The sequence below is a fragment of the Rana temporaria genome, chromosome 4, assembly GCF_905171775.1.
Source record: "Rana temporaria chromosome 4, aRanTem1.1, whole genome shotgun sequence".
Classification (NCBI taxonomy): domain Eukaryota; kingdom Metazoa; phylum Chordata; class Amphibia; order Anura; family Ranidae; genus Rana; species Rana temporaria.
The window spans coordinates 225,325,649-225,338,465 of NC_053492.1; the positions used below are offsets into that span (position 1 = coordinate 225,325,649).

General features: G+C 38.9%; 1 protein-coding gene across 3 annotated transcripts in view; it reads left to right on the plus strand.

Annotated features, from left to right (window-relative positions):
• FAM135A (family with sequence similarity 135 member A) overlaps window positions 1-12,817 on the plus strand; it is a 149,604-nt gene that overhangs the window by 127,041 nt on the left and 9,746 nt on the right. For all 3 annotated transcript variants that reach the window (XM_040349914.1, XM_040349916.1, XM_040349915.1), the window contains 5 exons: window positions 816-3,138; window positions 4,839-4,999; window positions 6,533-6,624; window positions 7,072-7,169; window positions 11,080-11,231. In XM_040349914.1, the coding sequence (XP_040205848.1) occupies window positions 816-3,138; window positions 4,839-4,999; window positions 6,533-6,624; window positions 7,072-7,169; window positions 11,080-11,231 (2,826 nt within the window). The remainder of the gene's footprint in view (window positions 1-815; window positions 3,139-4,838; window positions 5,000-6,532; window positions 6,625-7,071; window positions 7,170-11,079; window positions 11,232-12,817) is intronic.

Sequence of the window (12,817 nt, forward strand, 5' to 3'; positions counted from 1 at the left end):
ACAGTGGAGACTAAATGGCTTATAAACTTCAGAAGGGACTCTAATACAGAGGATCAATTTACTGCCCTTGGCCACACTTGTTATAACCAATAATAATGTCATAAACACTCAGCCAAGCAGTTTTGTTTATGCCTGTGGAGACAGGTGTAGGAAGCTAAGCTGCTGTATGCATTGTATAGGTAGATCAAATGCTAGATTATCTCAGGGATAACTGTAGTGATTGTACAAGTTTTTCTATTTATCCCAATCTATCTGAAGCTGCCTATTGCAACATAAATGTGCTGAACTTGAGCAGTTTACACGTGCCCTTTGAGGAACTAATAACTTGTTATAGCTCTCTTAGATTTCTTGCACTAGAATGTTTTTCTAGGCTACTGATGACATGTTTCACTCTTAAATTAGAGTGACTGGAGATACTAGACAAATGACATAAATCCTGGTACACATGCACTGAATATTGGCCTGTTTTCTTGTGCCTAATAAGGTGCTGCAGATTGAACTTTGTTTTGTTTTACTATATATTCTAGTTTGGGTTATCTCCACTGTCTGCTTTGCACCTTTTGACTTTTTGCTTTTTGTGTTTTTCATGCTTTATAAATCACTATTGTATTTTTTGCATATCATGTAATAAAGACCCACATAGCAACATAGAATGCATGGGTTAATTTTAGCAGTAAATATAATAGTATTACCAATTTTATAATTTGTTCCTTAATGTGTTTTTATATTGTTATTTCAAATGGACTAGACAGTTTTTTTTATTTTATTTGCGCTATTAACAGCCTTCCTTAATATCTTTGTTTTGGACATTGCAGATTTGGATGGACCTTGGTTGGGTATTCAGAACTTGCAAAGATCAGAATCTAGCAAACCTGAGAAACTTGATAATGAGGAGGGATATGTTTGTGCTCCTAGTAGCCCAGAACTAAAAGTCAGGGCAGAAAGTGTCTCTGCTTCATCTTGGTGTACTGAAAGTGAAAAGCCTCTTACAAAGACCAAAAAAAATGACGATGATAATAAATCTAAAACAAAAGTAAATAAACTTATGAGGACAATGAAAACTGATAATCCCAAAAAGATAGTAAAGCAGAATTCTAAGGATTCTGTGGTTTTAGTAAGCTACAAATGTTTAAAAGCTGCTACAGCCGAGGCTATGTCTAAATCGTTTGAAGGCAGGCCTTCACATTGCCACAAAGATGGACATAACCTTTATCCAGGGTTACTAGCAAGTGACACAAAGTCATCTGGATTGCAAGCTTGGCAAAAGCGACATAACTCTCTCCCATCTACAACCGTGACAACTAGGCCACCGTCTACAAGCAGTGACAGTACTGACAGAAGCCACAGCAGTGCTGGGGATTCTGGGAATTTTGCATCTTTTTCAACCTCCACTAATTCAGGTACACTTGGTACACAAGCAGGTACTGGATGTACATATGTGGATAATGTGTTACCTGGAATAGAGAAGTGCCGCTCTGGTCTGAGGACAATAGAGGTTAAGCCAAGTAACAAAAACTCATATGAAGGGGAAAAAGTAACTGTTATTTTTAGCTCTAAGTCAGAGGGTGCTAAGAATATGGCCTTTAAGGACAGCATACAGGGGCAGGACTTATCTGTTTTAACTGGGCCTCCAACCCTATCACTGGAGCCAGATTCTGTATTTGACAAAGAGGTTGCACTGGAAAGTAATCTAAAACTTCCTGGAAATGAGGATCCTTTTATCAGGCCTAAAAACAACCAACTACATAGTGGCAGTAAAGAGGTCCACATTATAGTAAGTGGAGATACAATAAAGTTGCCTGATCTCAGCATCACTTGTGCATCTTCAAGATTTTCTGATTCTGGTGTGGAAAGTGAACCCAGCTCTTTTGCAACCCATCCAAATCCAGAACTCTGCTTGGAAAATGTGGCTGAGCATGATCCTGTGTCAAATGACAAGGTATTTTCACCTCTTTTGCTAAAACCGGAATCTAACTTGAAAGCCACCATTGAAAGCCACTGCACAGAAAGCACAAGTGCTTTGAGTGAAATCCAGTCATCCTTGACATCCATAAACTCTTTACCATCTGATGATGATGAACTGTCCCCAGATGAAAGTTCTAAGATTTCAGTTGTCCCTGAGGGCCAGATGAAGGACAGTAAAACTGTCCTGGACTTGGGTGCAGTTGAATTGCCAAAGTTTGATTCCACGAAATCTAACATTCTCTTACAGCCTCAAAGTGTTGTGTTTTCTGACAAAGAACATGTACCTGTCCATTCCTCTCTTTCAAATATCAGAGACCTTTTTCAGTTTGCTATTTCTGATGAGGAAACGCCAAACGAATTTAAGAGTATTCCTGTACCCCCTGCTGGCTCCATAACCACTTTTAGAGAACCCCCAACTTCAGAAACACTTCATCATGCCTCCCAAATTGCACTTGATCCTGAAGTTATTGTTGTGGGAGAGCAGTCAGTTGTATCTGGCTCAGTTATTATGGATGAGGAAGTTTTGTTGCAAAATGTCAAAGAGAAATACTGTGATGAGGAACCAAAACTATCAAACCAAGACATGTCTAAAGCTGGGAGTAAAAGTCCTTCTGCTGCTATACTTTCTTCCACTAACAGCACTGACATTGTCAAGCAAGGTTTAGTAGAAAATTATTTTGGCTCTCAAAGTAGCACTGATATTTCTGACATTAGCCCTGCAGAGGATTTTAAGCATGCCAGTCCTGCCAAGGAAACTGTAAAGTTGCATCCAGTCGGCCCATTGCTGCAGGAGAATGAGGAGGAAGAGGAGGATGATGATGATGAGGAACAAGATGAAGAAATGATTGAGAATGGCTACTATGAAGAGACGGATGGCCCATTGTACAAATCTGAGGATCCTGAATGTGAAGTTATCCATGATTCTGCACATGACAAGTGTTTACGGTCTGAGAGGATTGGTTCTGAATATTTAAAAGATTCACTGAACATGCCCGGTGTTTGTTCAACCAGTTGTCTATCTTTTTCATACACATTGAAAGACTCCCCTCGAGGAACTGTTTTTACTTCGAGGCATGCACTTGACACTATAACAAAACAACCAGGGGGTGCAATGTTTGGATCATGCGCATCTCTTGCTTGGTATGAAAGCTCTCCAAAGCCTTTAATGCTAGCGTGAGTACCATTTGATTTGTCTAGATATTTTTTAATTTTACAATGCAGTGTAAGGACTAAAAACTGAAATGCTAGATTTTAAAAAGAAATACAAGACTGCCAAAATAAATGCTTTAAATGAGCACAAACTGATTATTTTAAGTATACCTGTAGTGATAAAAACCTAGTAAACCAAACATCGAAAGCCCACCTTAATCCCTGGTCTTCCTCAAATGCCCTATGCAAAAAAAGTAAAAGCATGGGCACGCTTCTACTACATGGTGTCAATGTCTCAGTTGACCTATCATGAGTTTTGGTTATTACTGCATGGGATGTGACTGTACCACTGGTCCAAGGGTGCTCCTGAGAGCTGATCTATAAGAGGAGAGGCATGTAATGGTACGTTATAGTTTCTTTATTTCAGATGAAGTCCTGATTCCATATTTTTTTTAACAATACAGGATCACCTAAAACAGGGATAAGCAATTAGCGGACCTCCAGCTGTTGCCAAACTACAAGTCCCATCATGCCTCTGCCTCTGGGTGTCATGCTTGATGCTGTCAGAGTCTCGCTATGCCTCATGGGACTTGTAGTTTGGCAACATCTGGAGGTCCGCTAATTGCTTATCCCTGACCTAAAACATCAGTCAAACATCATTCTGGATTCTTTTAACGCTCATTAACTCCTGCAGTCAGATATCTGAACCTTGGCTCCGTCCACTGGGCTTGTTGCATTTTAAACTTTATTTTACTAAATGTTGTTGCCAGAATTATTGTCACTGAAATATTGCAGCAGGTTTGGTTTGCTATAAGACATTTTGGTAGAAGAGTAATAGCAGTCCTAAGATTATGGCTCAGTTATGGTCAGAACTCACACGATTTTAACCTGGCAATGCAGTCTGACTTCGAGGGCGATTTGATAGACATCTGTGCGGGTTTCTGCACAGATGTCTATACAAAATTGCCCCCCGAAGTCACCAAAAGTAGTACTTTTGGGTGATTTTGCTTAGATGTAGGTGTTTGGCTATAATTTTTTCTGTGTTCAAACAAACTGAAACTACTACCTAATTCATTTTTTATTATTAATCGCAAACTCGCCCATCCATACATGTCTCAATAATTAATTTTGTTGAAACATCACTTTGAAAAACACCCCTCTTAGCACGTCTGGTGGTGGCCATCTTGAGTAAGGGCAGATGATTCGAGTAGCATTTACTTCTGGAATCCATCTGAACTTAGTTCAGGCATACAGACAGGAGGGTGTGCGTATCCAAAAAAGCCTGTCCTCCCCTCCTTCCAATGAAAGGGAAACATGCCCATGAATACCTCTTGGTTGTATGACGACATTTTGGCCTAAACCAGGAAGCAGCTTCCTATCTACAATATTTACTAATGCTAGCAGCATAAGGATTAACAATGGTTAATGTTGATTGAGAGTGTATTGGTCCCACTGTAAATATAATGCGTGTTTGTGTCATACATATTATGTAGAAATTATTTTTGTATAGAGAAATCATGTACAATTTATTTTGTTGTCCCATGATCCCACACAATGTACTGCATCCAGCAAGATAGGAAGGTATAGAGTTGAGATATCTGTCAGGAAGATCTTGAGTGAACTAACTGTTTGTGCCGATTTACATATCTTAGTTTGGAGAAATTGCACCATACCCTTTGTATTTGCCATTTTTTCAATTAAATTTTATTAAATGTTTGTTGTAGGTTCCTTCAGGCCAAAGAAGAATTAAAGCAATTAAAACTCCCTGGGTTTTTGTATAGTGATGTGCCTCAGTTGGCTTCCACAGTTCCATACTTCAGTGTGGAGGAAGACGACAGTTCTGAAGAGGGGATCCATCTGATTGTGTGTGTTCATGGGCTAGATGGTAAATATTACATATGTGTGAAGGATGTAAAGTAAAGTAAAATTAAACTTCCACCACAAATGTTTCTCTATTGGGCCCCAGGGGCTTTTATTTATAATGTGCTTAGAATGCACACGTATCAGTGATCCCCCTGTGCTGCGCTGTCATTGTCACCTTTGTGGGTGTGCAACTTTCTTCTTCCTTCTTTCTTCCTTCTTTCTTCCTTCTTTCTTCCTTCTTTCTTTCTTCTTCTTTCTTCTCTTTTCTTCTTTCTGTTTATTTGTTTCAGGTTTAATTCCATTTTATGTGAAAACAATTAATAGATTGATACTTGAATATTAGTCACTGGTATCTAAAGAGAAATGTTTCATGATTTTTTGGAGCAATCAGGAAGTAAGGATGAAGAATGCTAACTTATATAGCACCATCTCATCGTACAGCATTAGGGTGCCACTACCCAGTAAGGTTCCACATGATTTGATGGCCAGAAGAAACTATTTGGAGAGAAGATCAAGTCATATAAGAAAACCAAGCACTTTTGACTGTCTAAAACATCTATAGTTCAGGTTAAGTTGCAGATGGAGATGATAAAAAAATGACAAGCAGAGTTTATGCAAGATGACCCATCTGCAAGACGGTTTGAAAATAAAAAGATAATAAGTAGAACCCTTAAATGATTATACATTTAGTATAGTTTTTAAAATTATGTCCATGATCCACATTGCTCTCGGCTGTGGGTTTGTTGGGTGCTGCACAGCCACTTCTTGAACAGCATCCTCATTAATTTCTGTGGTAAGGCTGTTGACACCATCAACAGTCTACCAGGAGAGTCTGTGCCTCTCCCAGTGGCCCCACAACAAAGATTTGTGGACAGGTAAGTGACATAACTAGGAGAGTGGGTACAGCATTTTAGGAATACCTGTACTATTTTTTATTTGTATGTGTGTAGTGCACATTTTCATTGATGGTGCACTTGTTTTATAAGCAAAAAGTGGAATAAAAAATATTTAATGAAAAATAACTGTACTAAAGGAAAATGCATTAGATAAAGAATATTTAAAAGGCAAATACGGCACATTTCTTTTCTAGTCGGCTTTTGGTACGCATGTTTAACTTGCATATGGTGAATGGTGAATGATATGCATTCTTTATACGTCATGCGAAAGGTAGTTTATCTGTGAAAAAACTTGAGATCTCCATTGTATCTATTTAGGGGTTCCCCTATCACTCACAAAAAAGGTCTTGGACCTCATACAAGGATTAACACCAGACCTCAGATAGTTGGATATCAAAGTTTACATTGGAAAAAAGTATTAGGCAGCTTATCAATTTATAATAAGTAAACGGCAACCTTTTACATTATTGTTCTGAAAGCATGGTTACAACACTGTTACAAATGTCTTTGTTGCACCTGGAAAACCAACAGGTAAACTGTTTTTTTTTTCTATTATTGTAAAAGGAAATACAGTGTTTAATAGTAATGTGTAGCAAACATATAGAGTATTTTTTTAATCTTTTTTTTTTTTTTTTTTAACTGTCTTGTCTTTTGTATAGGCAATAGTGCTGACCTCCGCTTGGTAAGAACATACATAGAACTTGGACTACCTGGAGGGCGAAAAGACTTCCTTATGTCGGAGAGGAATCAGGTGTGAAAGAAACATACATTTAACATGTTGAATACTACGATCATCCCTTTAAAGGGAATATTTTCCATACAGTTTGCAATTTCCTAGGTTTTGGGAGTACATATGCAAGCCACAATGTAGGGAGTTAATGGTTTCCTTGCTCTAAATTACAGAGCCATGTTTTTTTTATAAAGTATTAATCATAAGTAATATTTCACCAACCAAGAATTGCTGTTCTCAACCAGCCCTTACATTTTATTTCTCGCTAATGTGTGGAAATTTTGTGCAACCTTTTCATATTGGTATACCTGCAATATGTAAATGGTAATTAGTGCTAATAATAAAAATACTAAAATTACATGTACCAGCAGCCTACAATATGCTTATGCAATAAAGAAACAGATTGAACATATATTTTCTTTTCTAAAAAAAAAAACAATTAAAATATCTTCTGATTTTATTTCCCAGAATGATACATTTGCTGACTTTGATTCAATGACAGATCGTCTTCTGGATGAAATTATACAGTATATTCAAATCTACAGTCTGGCTGTTTCAAGAATCAGGTAAGAGTAACGTCTTTGTGGATTGGTTAACATAATAGTTATAACTTAATTGTGAAGCATATTTTAATAGCTGAAATGTGCATGTTATCAAATGGTATATAAATGTTTTTAAATGTTTGCTATACTCTTAAAATATTATCTCTTTCAATATATCCTGGGATCTCAAGCAGTTCTGCAAGCATTACCCGTTACCTCTTGTTTTCCTTTGCCTTTGCTTTCCCTGTGTTTTAGCTGTTGTCCCAAGCATAGGGCAGAGTAAATATTGTATCCTAATCGTACAGTACAGGTCACAGGACTGGTATTCATAGAGCAGTGCTTCTCATCCTTTTCTTCAGTCAAGGCACCCTTGACAATTATGCACAGTCTCAGGGCACATCAATATTGTAATAAATGTAAAATGTTTCCATTCATGGGAAACCTGAGCCTGGGATGGTACATAAAACCACTCTATTCTAGCAGAAATGGATGAGAGGTGGACACGGAGCTCCTGGTCCACAAACCTTAGGCTTACCCCATACACATTACAATCTTAACATACAATATCTGTACAAGCAAATTTAGGGCTACCAAATGTATGCAATATGAGGACCTACCTAATTTATCCAATCAATTTGTATCTAGTTAGGCAGGCTCTAGCTTTTACATATTTGTTGGTAGATCTAAAGGAGATTTAACACAGATTGGAATGTGTGTAGTGAACATAAATCATTAGTCTTTAAAATTAATATGGACAAGTAGTTACACTTGTCCTGAAAAAAAAAAAAAAAAAATATACTTGATCCACCTGCCTGCCTCTGTTGGGACAAATTTTAAACATTTTGACTCGGCATCCCTGGGCACCTTAGACAGCACTCCTGTTAAGAGAGTCTGTCGTAGATCATGTGTTATTTTTCGCTACCTTCAGGTGATTGGACACTGGCAAAAAATGTTGGTAGCACTGCCCTTAGAGCTTACCCATACATCCCCACCCAGTCTGTGAGGCTCCAGCTTTTTTTCTAGTGTTCTTTGAACCAGTTTTTTTTCTTTTTAAACCATTAGACAATTTATCTGAATCATCTATCATTATCTGTATGTATATCTGTAATATATAAATTTTCTAGCACTTTCCATATTGATTAGCTTTGGGACAATACCTGGACCCCATTACATGGGGGTCAGCCTGTAATGTTTGTTTCGGCACTGGACCCTGTGTTAGGTGCTTACCTTGGCTAGCTATCAGCAGTGATGGACAGGTTAGGGGCTACGGTCCCCTTTCTATGTGTCCCAAACAATGAAGACCCCCTGCCAGGGGTATGCCCAATGTAATGGGTGAAGCCCAGTGTCATGGATAAAGTAAAACCAGTTTTCTCTTAACAGCAGCAAGGAATGGGTATCTGATTCAGCTATTCCCACTTTATTTACAGCAAGAAAATCCAACACCCACAACATTTACTTTGGGTTGTGCAAGAACAGTACCCTTATACTCGCATTACTTGTATTTTGGGTTTTCAGTTGCAGCCTAGCCCCAGGATCCTCAAGAGACAAGTTTCTGCCTGATGCATACTTTTTTCAGAAACCCCTTGCTTTGCAATCCCTTATCAACATTTTTCTACAGGAAGTTGCTCATAGGATTCTCTCAAATCAACCTTCTGTGTTGCCTTGGATCTTCCCCTTCACGCTCTCTGCTCTTCAGAGACCTATAAGAGACATTCCATTGGAAAACCTTAACATTAGGATTACCATTTTGGTTGCCATCACATCTGTTAGAGCTGCTAACTCCGAAACATGCCTATCTTAAAACAAGCCTTTTCTTATTTTTCAGAAGCAAATAGTGGTTAGAAACAAACCAAACCTTTCCCTCTACCTAAGGTTGTCTCTCTTTTTTTTTTTTGTCCACCTATGAGGACATCATCCATCCTTCCCTCTGTCCTGCCACAAAACATGACAAGGAAATGTACCTTGCATTATCTGGGTGTGGTAAAGCTGTTAGGGATTAGGGTTTGGCAGCCAGGCCTCCTTTAACAAGACAGAATCCCCTTTTGTTCTTCCAGAGAGCCCTTATAGAAGACACCCTGATCTGTGATCCACCATTGCCAGGTGGATTGGACAACTCATTTGCGGGGCCTACGCACTTGGGGAAAAAAAAGCTCCTGTCTTTCTCATCAGAGCCGATTCCACTAGGGCTAGTGGTGTATCCTGGGCTTTTTAGCATCAAACATCTGTAGCCCAATTTGCAACATTGCTACCTGGTGCTCTCTGTTAACCCAGGCTGAGACTGATAAGCTTTGGCCACATGGTCCTTCAAGCTGTTCTGTTTGCTATGTTGTTGCCCACACCTCAGTTTATTGTTTGGGTATGCCCCATGTTCTTTGAATCGATTCCGGTGTCCTATACTATACCATTTTAGATAATAGAAATTGTGACCTACCCGTAGATTTCATATCTTGGAGTACAGAACAGGACACAGGTCCTTCCCTCTGTGTTTTGATCACTCCTTACTGCTTGCTAAAAACTGAAGCCTCAGATAATGGGCATGGTTCAATGGCACTAGGGATGGCCCTAGCAAAAGTTTTTGCCAGTGTCCAATCACATGAAGGTAGCAGCATATAACCCATGGTGGTCTATAATACCAGTCCTGTACTTGTACTCCAACATGAGGAATTTCCAAGTAAGTAAAAATTCCTATTTTTGTTTACATTAAGCTTTTATGTATATATTCTATAACTTCAGACTAAGAGTCTGAATAAATAAGTCATCTGCCACAGGTACAGTGGATATAAAAAGTCTACACACCCCTGTTAAAATGTCAGGTTTCAGTGATGTAAAAAAATGAGACGAAGATAAATAGTTTCAGAACTTTTTCCACTTTAAATGTGACCTATAAACTGTATACCTCAATTGAAAAACAAGCTTTAGGGGGGGGAAGTAAAAATAGAAAACAAAAAAATGTGTGATTGCATAAGTGTGCACATCCTCTTATGGTATACAAAAAATTGTAGCGCTTAAATGAAAATTGAAAAATAACACAAGACACTGAAAGTCTATATCAACACTGAATGACAGTGTAATCGAATGCAAGTCCATGTGAGTGTATAAACTTGATAGATGGATGGACCATGTGCAGTAAATAATTCCAAACACCACAGTGATTCACGGTAAACTTAACGTGTGAAAACAACACCCACCACCAGAAGGGGAGGCTTACCAGATATATTGAACCCAAGTGAGCGTACGCTCAAAGGGTCAATAAGGCTGAATGTAAATGGATGGAAGACACATCAGCAGGAACCGAATATGCAATCGGCAGGATACCCTGAAGACATCACTTGAACCAGGACAGGGGGAGGTATCAACAACTTGGAGATGACTCTCAGAAGATCAAACTATACCCAGAGTGCATAAAGGAAATGAAAGGCACATAGTGTGATTCCGTAAAAACATGGAATGTTTAATGAAGCTTGGAATGACTTCCAAGTCTGGATCCGCCAGCTGCCTTGATTGATGACAGTCTCAGCGAGCCGCTGAGATCGCCACTCCCCGCCCCTCCACGGCTCTGCACTCCAATGAGCGCAGAGAAGTAGAACAGAAGCGATACTGACTGACAGTCGGCATCGCTCTGCTCGGGGAGGAGTGAGGACCGAGCCATCGGCAGTGTTTGGTGGATCTGTTCTCAGTGCAGAAATGCCGGGGAACAGATGCCGCATCGGTCTGATGCTGCATCCACCGAGGCAAGTATGACTAGCAAAAAAAAAACATACTTCTCTTTTTAAAGTTGATATTCTGTCATTATTCAGTGTTGTTGTGCTTCTACACGTTTGGAATAATATTTTTATGCAGATTGTTCAAAATGTACATGATGTGAGGTTTGGTTGTAGCTGAATGCTAGAACCACTGCTAGCATATACAATTTAACATGCGTGTTTTCTTTTAGTTTTATAGGACACTCGTTGGGGAATTTAATTATACGATCAGTTATTTCACGGCCGAGGTTCAAATGTTATCTTGGCAAGCTGCACACTTTCCTTTCCTTATCTGGTCCACATCTGGGTACACTCTACAACAGCAGTGCTCTTGTCAACACAGGTAAGAAAAAGGTTGTGTACACGCACTAAGCATATTTCTTTGCTTTTCATGCTGTACTGGGATGGTAGGAAGAAATTGAAGAAATGGGAATTTCACCTCAGAAACTAGAGTCTGTATTCCTTTTTTACATTGGCTAGCATTATATGAAGCCAGTACTTTACTAAAGGTTCACTGGGCTCATTTAATTGTTCCATGCTGATATTTCCATGCTTGTTGGCACCAGTAGATGTCCACGGATGCCTTAAGTCTCAGGAGTAAGCGACTCTAAGATAAACCAGTACCTAGATATCATTATGATGTCTTCCCCCTCCTATATAGCTATAAGCGTACACATCTGGGTGATCATAGCACAGATCTGTAGGGAAAGATCTTTGTGTTCAGGTCGTATCTGCATATCTGACTCCCCTCAAGTTCTACAAACTGTAGAAATAGTGTTTTATTTCCATGTTGCTTACATGTTAGATTGTGGTAAAGCATAAAAAAGAGGTTATACAATGCTCCGCATAAATGAGTCAGATTTGTCAGAAAACCTTTTACTTTCCTTTCAGAATCAACATTTTCTATGAGAGACTATACTACAAAATACTCTCACAAATGCGGGCCATTGATTGCAACCAAGATTTGTTAATTTGTACACACAAAGTATTTTTCCTTACAATTTTATTAAAGATCATTTTGGAAAAATGAATACTCCCCAATGAAAGTCTTAGGAGCAAAGCTAATTAATTAATTAATTTAATTAACAAAAATTCAACTACAGGTGAGTGTAATTATTCATTAAACAGGTATCCAGCAGACAGTTGATTATAACAGGGTGTTACTTAAAGAAAACCTTTTCCCATTTCATGCTGTCAGCATTGGCACCACATGAAGAGAAATGTCACATGACCTGAGAGAGATAATAATTTCTTTACACAAAGGTGAAGGCTACAAGAAGATCAGTAAAGATGTACTTATCAGTCAGAATACTGTAGCAAATAAAAATGTATCATGGAACTGCAACCATCTCACAGAGAAGTCCAAGCCTTTAACGGAAGTTAACAGCTCGACAGGAGCAATTGCTGATGAGAAGTGTTGATGAAAATCACCATGCAAGTTCACTGCAGTTAGCTAAAGACGTAGGAAGCCAAACTGGGGTAATTTTTTTGCGTGACACAATATGGCGTACACTGCAGAGGAATGGCATGCATTGGTGTCGTCCACGAAGGAAGTCTCTCCTAAAGCCCATGCACAAAAAGCAACCTAGAATTGACCAGGGCCATGCTGAAAAAGAAGACTACTGGGACACTGTATTCTGGAGTGATGAGACCAAGAATTGTTGGCTTCAAAACATTATGGTGTCGCACAGGAGGAGTACAAAGAAAAATGCATGGTGTCTACAGTGAAACCTGGTGGTAGCAGTGTCCTTCTGTGGAGCTGCATGAGGGCTGCTGGTGTCAGGGAGCTTCATTTTGATGGTATCATGAATTCACAGATGTACTGCTCTATATTGAGAGAGAAGATGCTACCATCACTCTGTGCCTTTGATCATTATGCACTTTTCCAACATGACAATGATCCAAAACACACAATCTAAGGCCACTGTT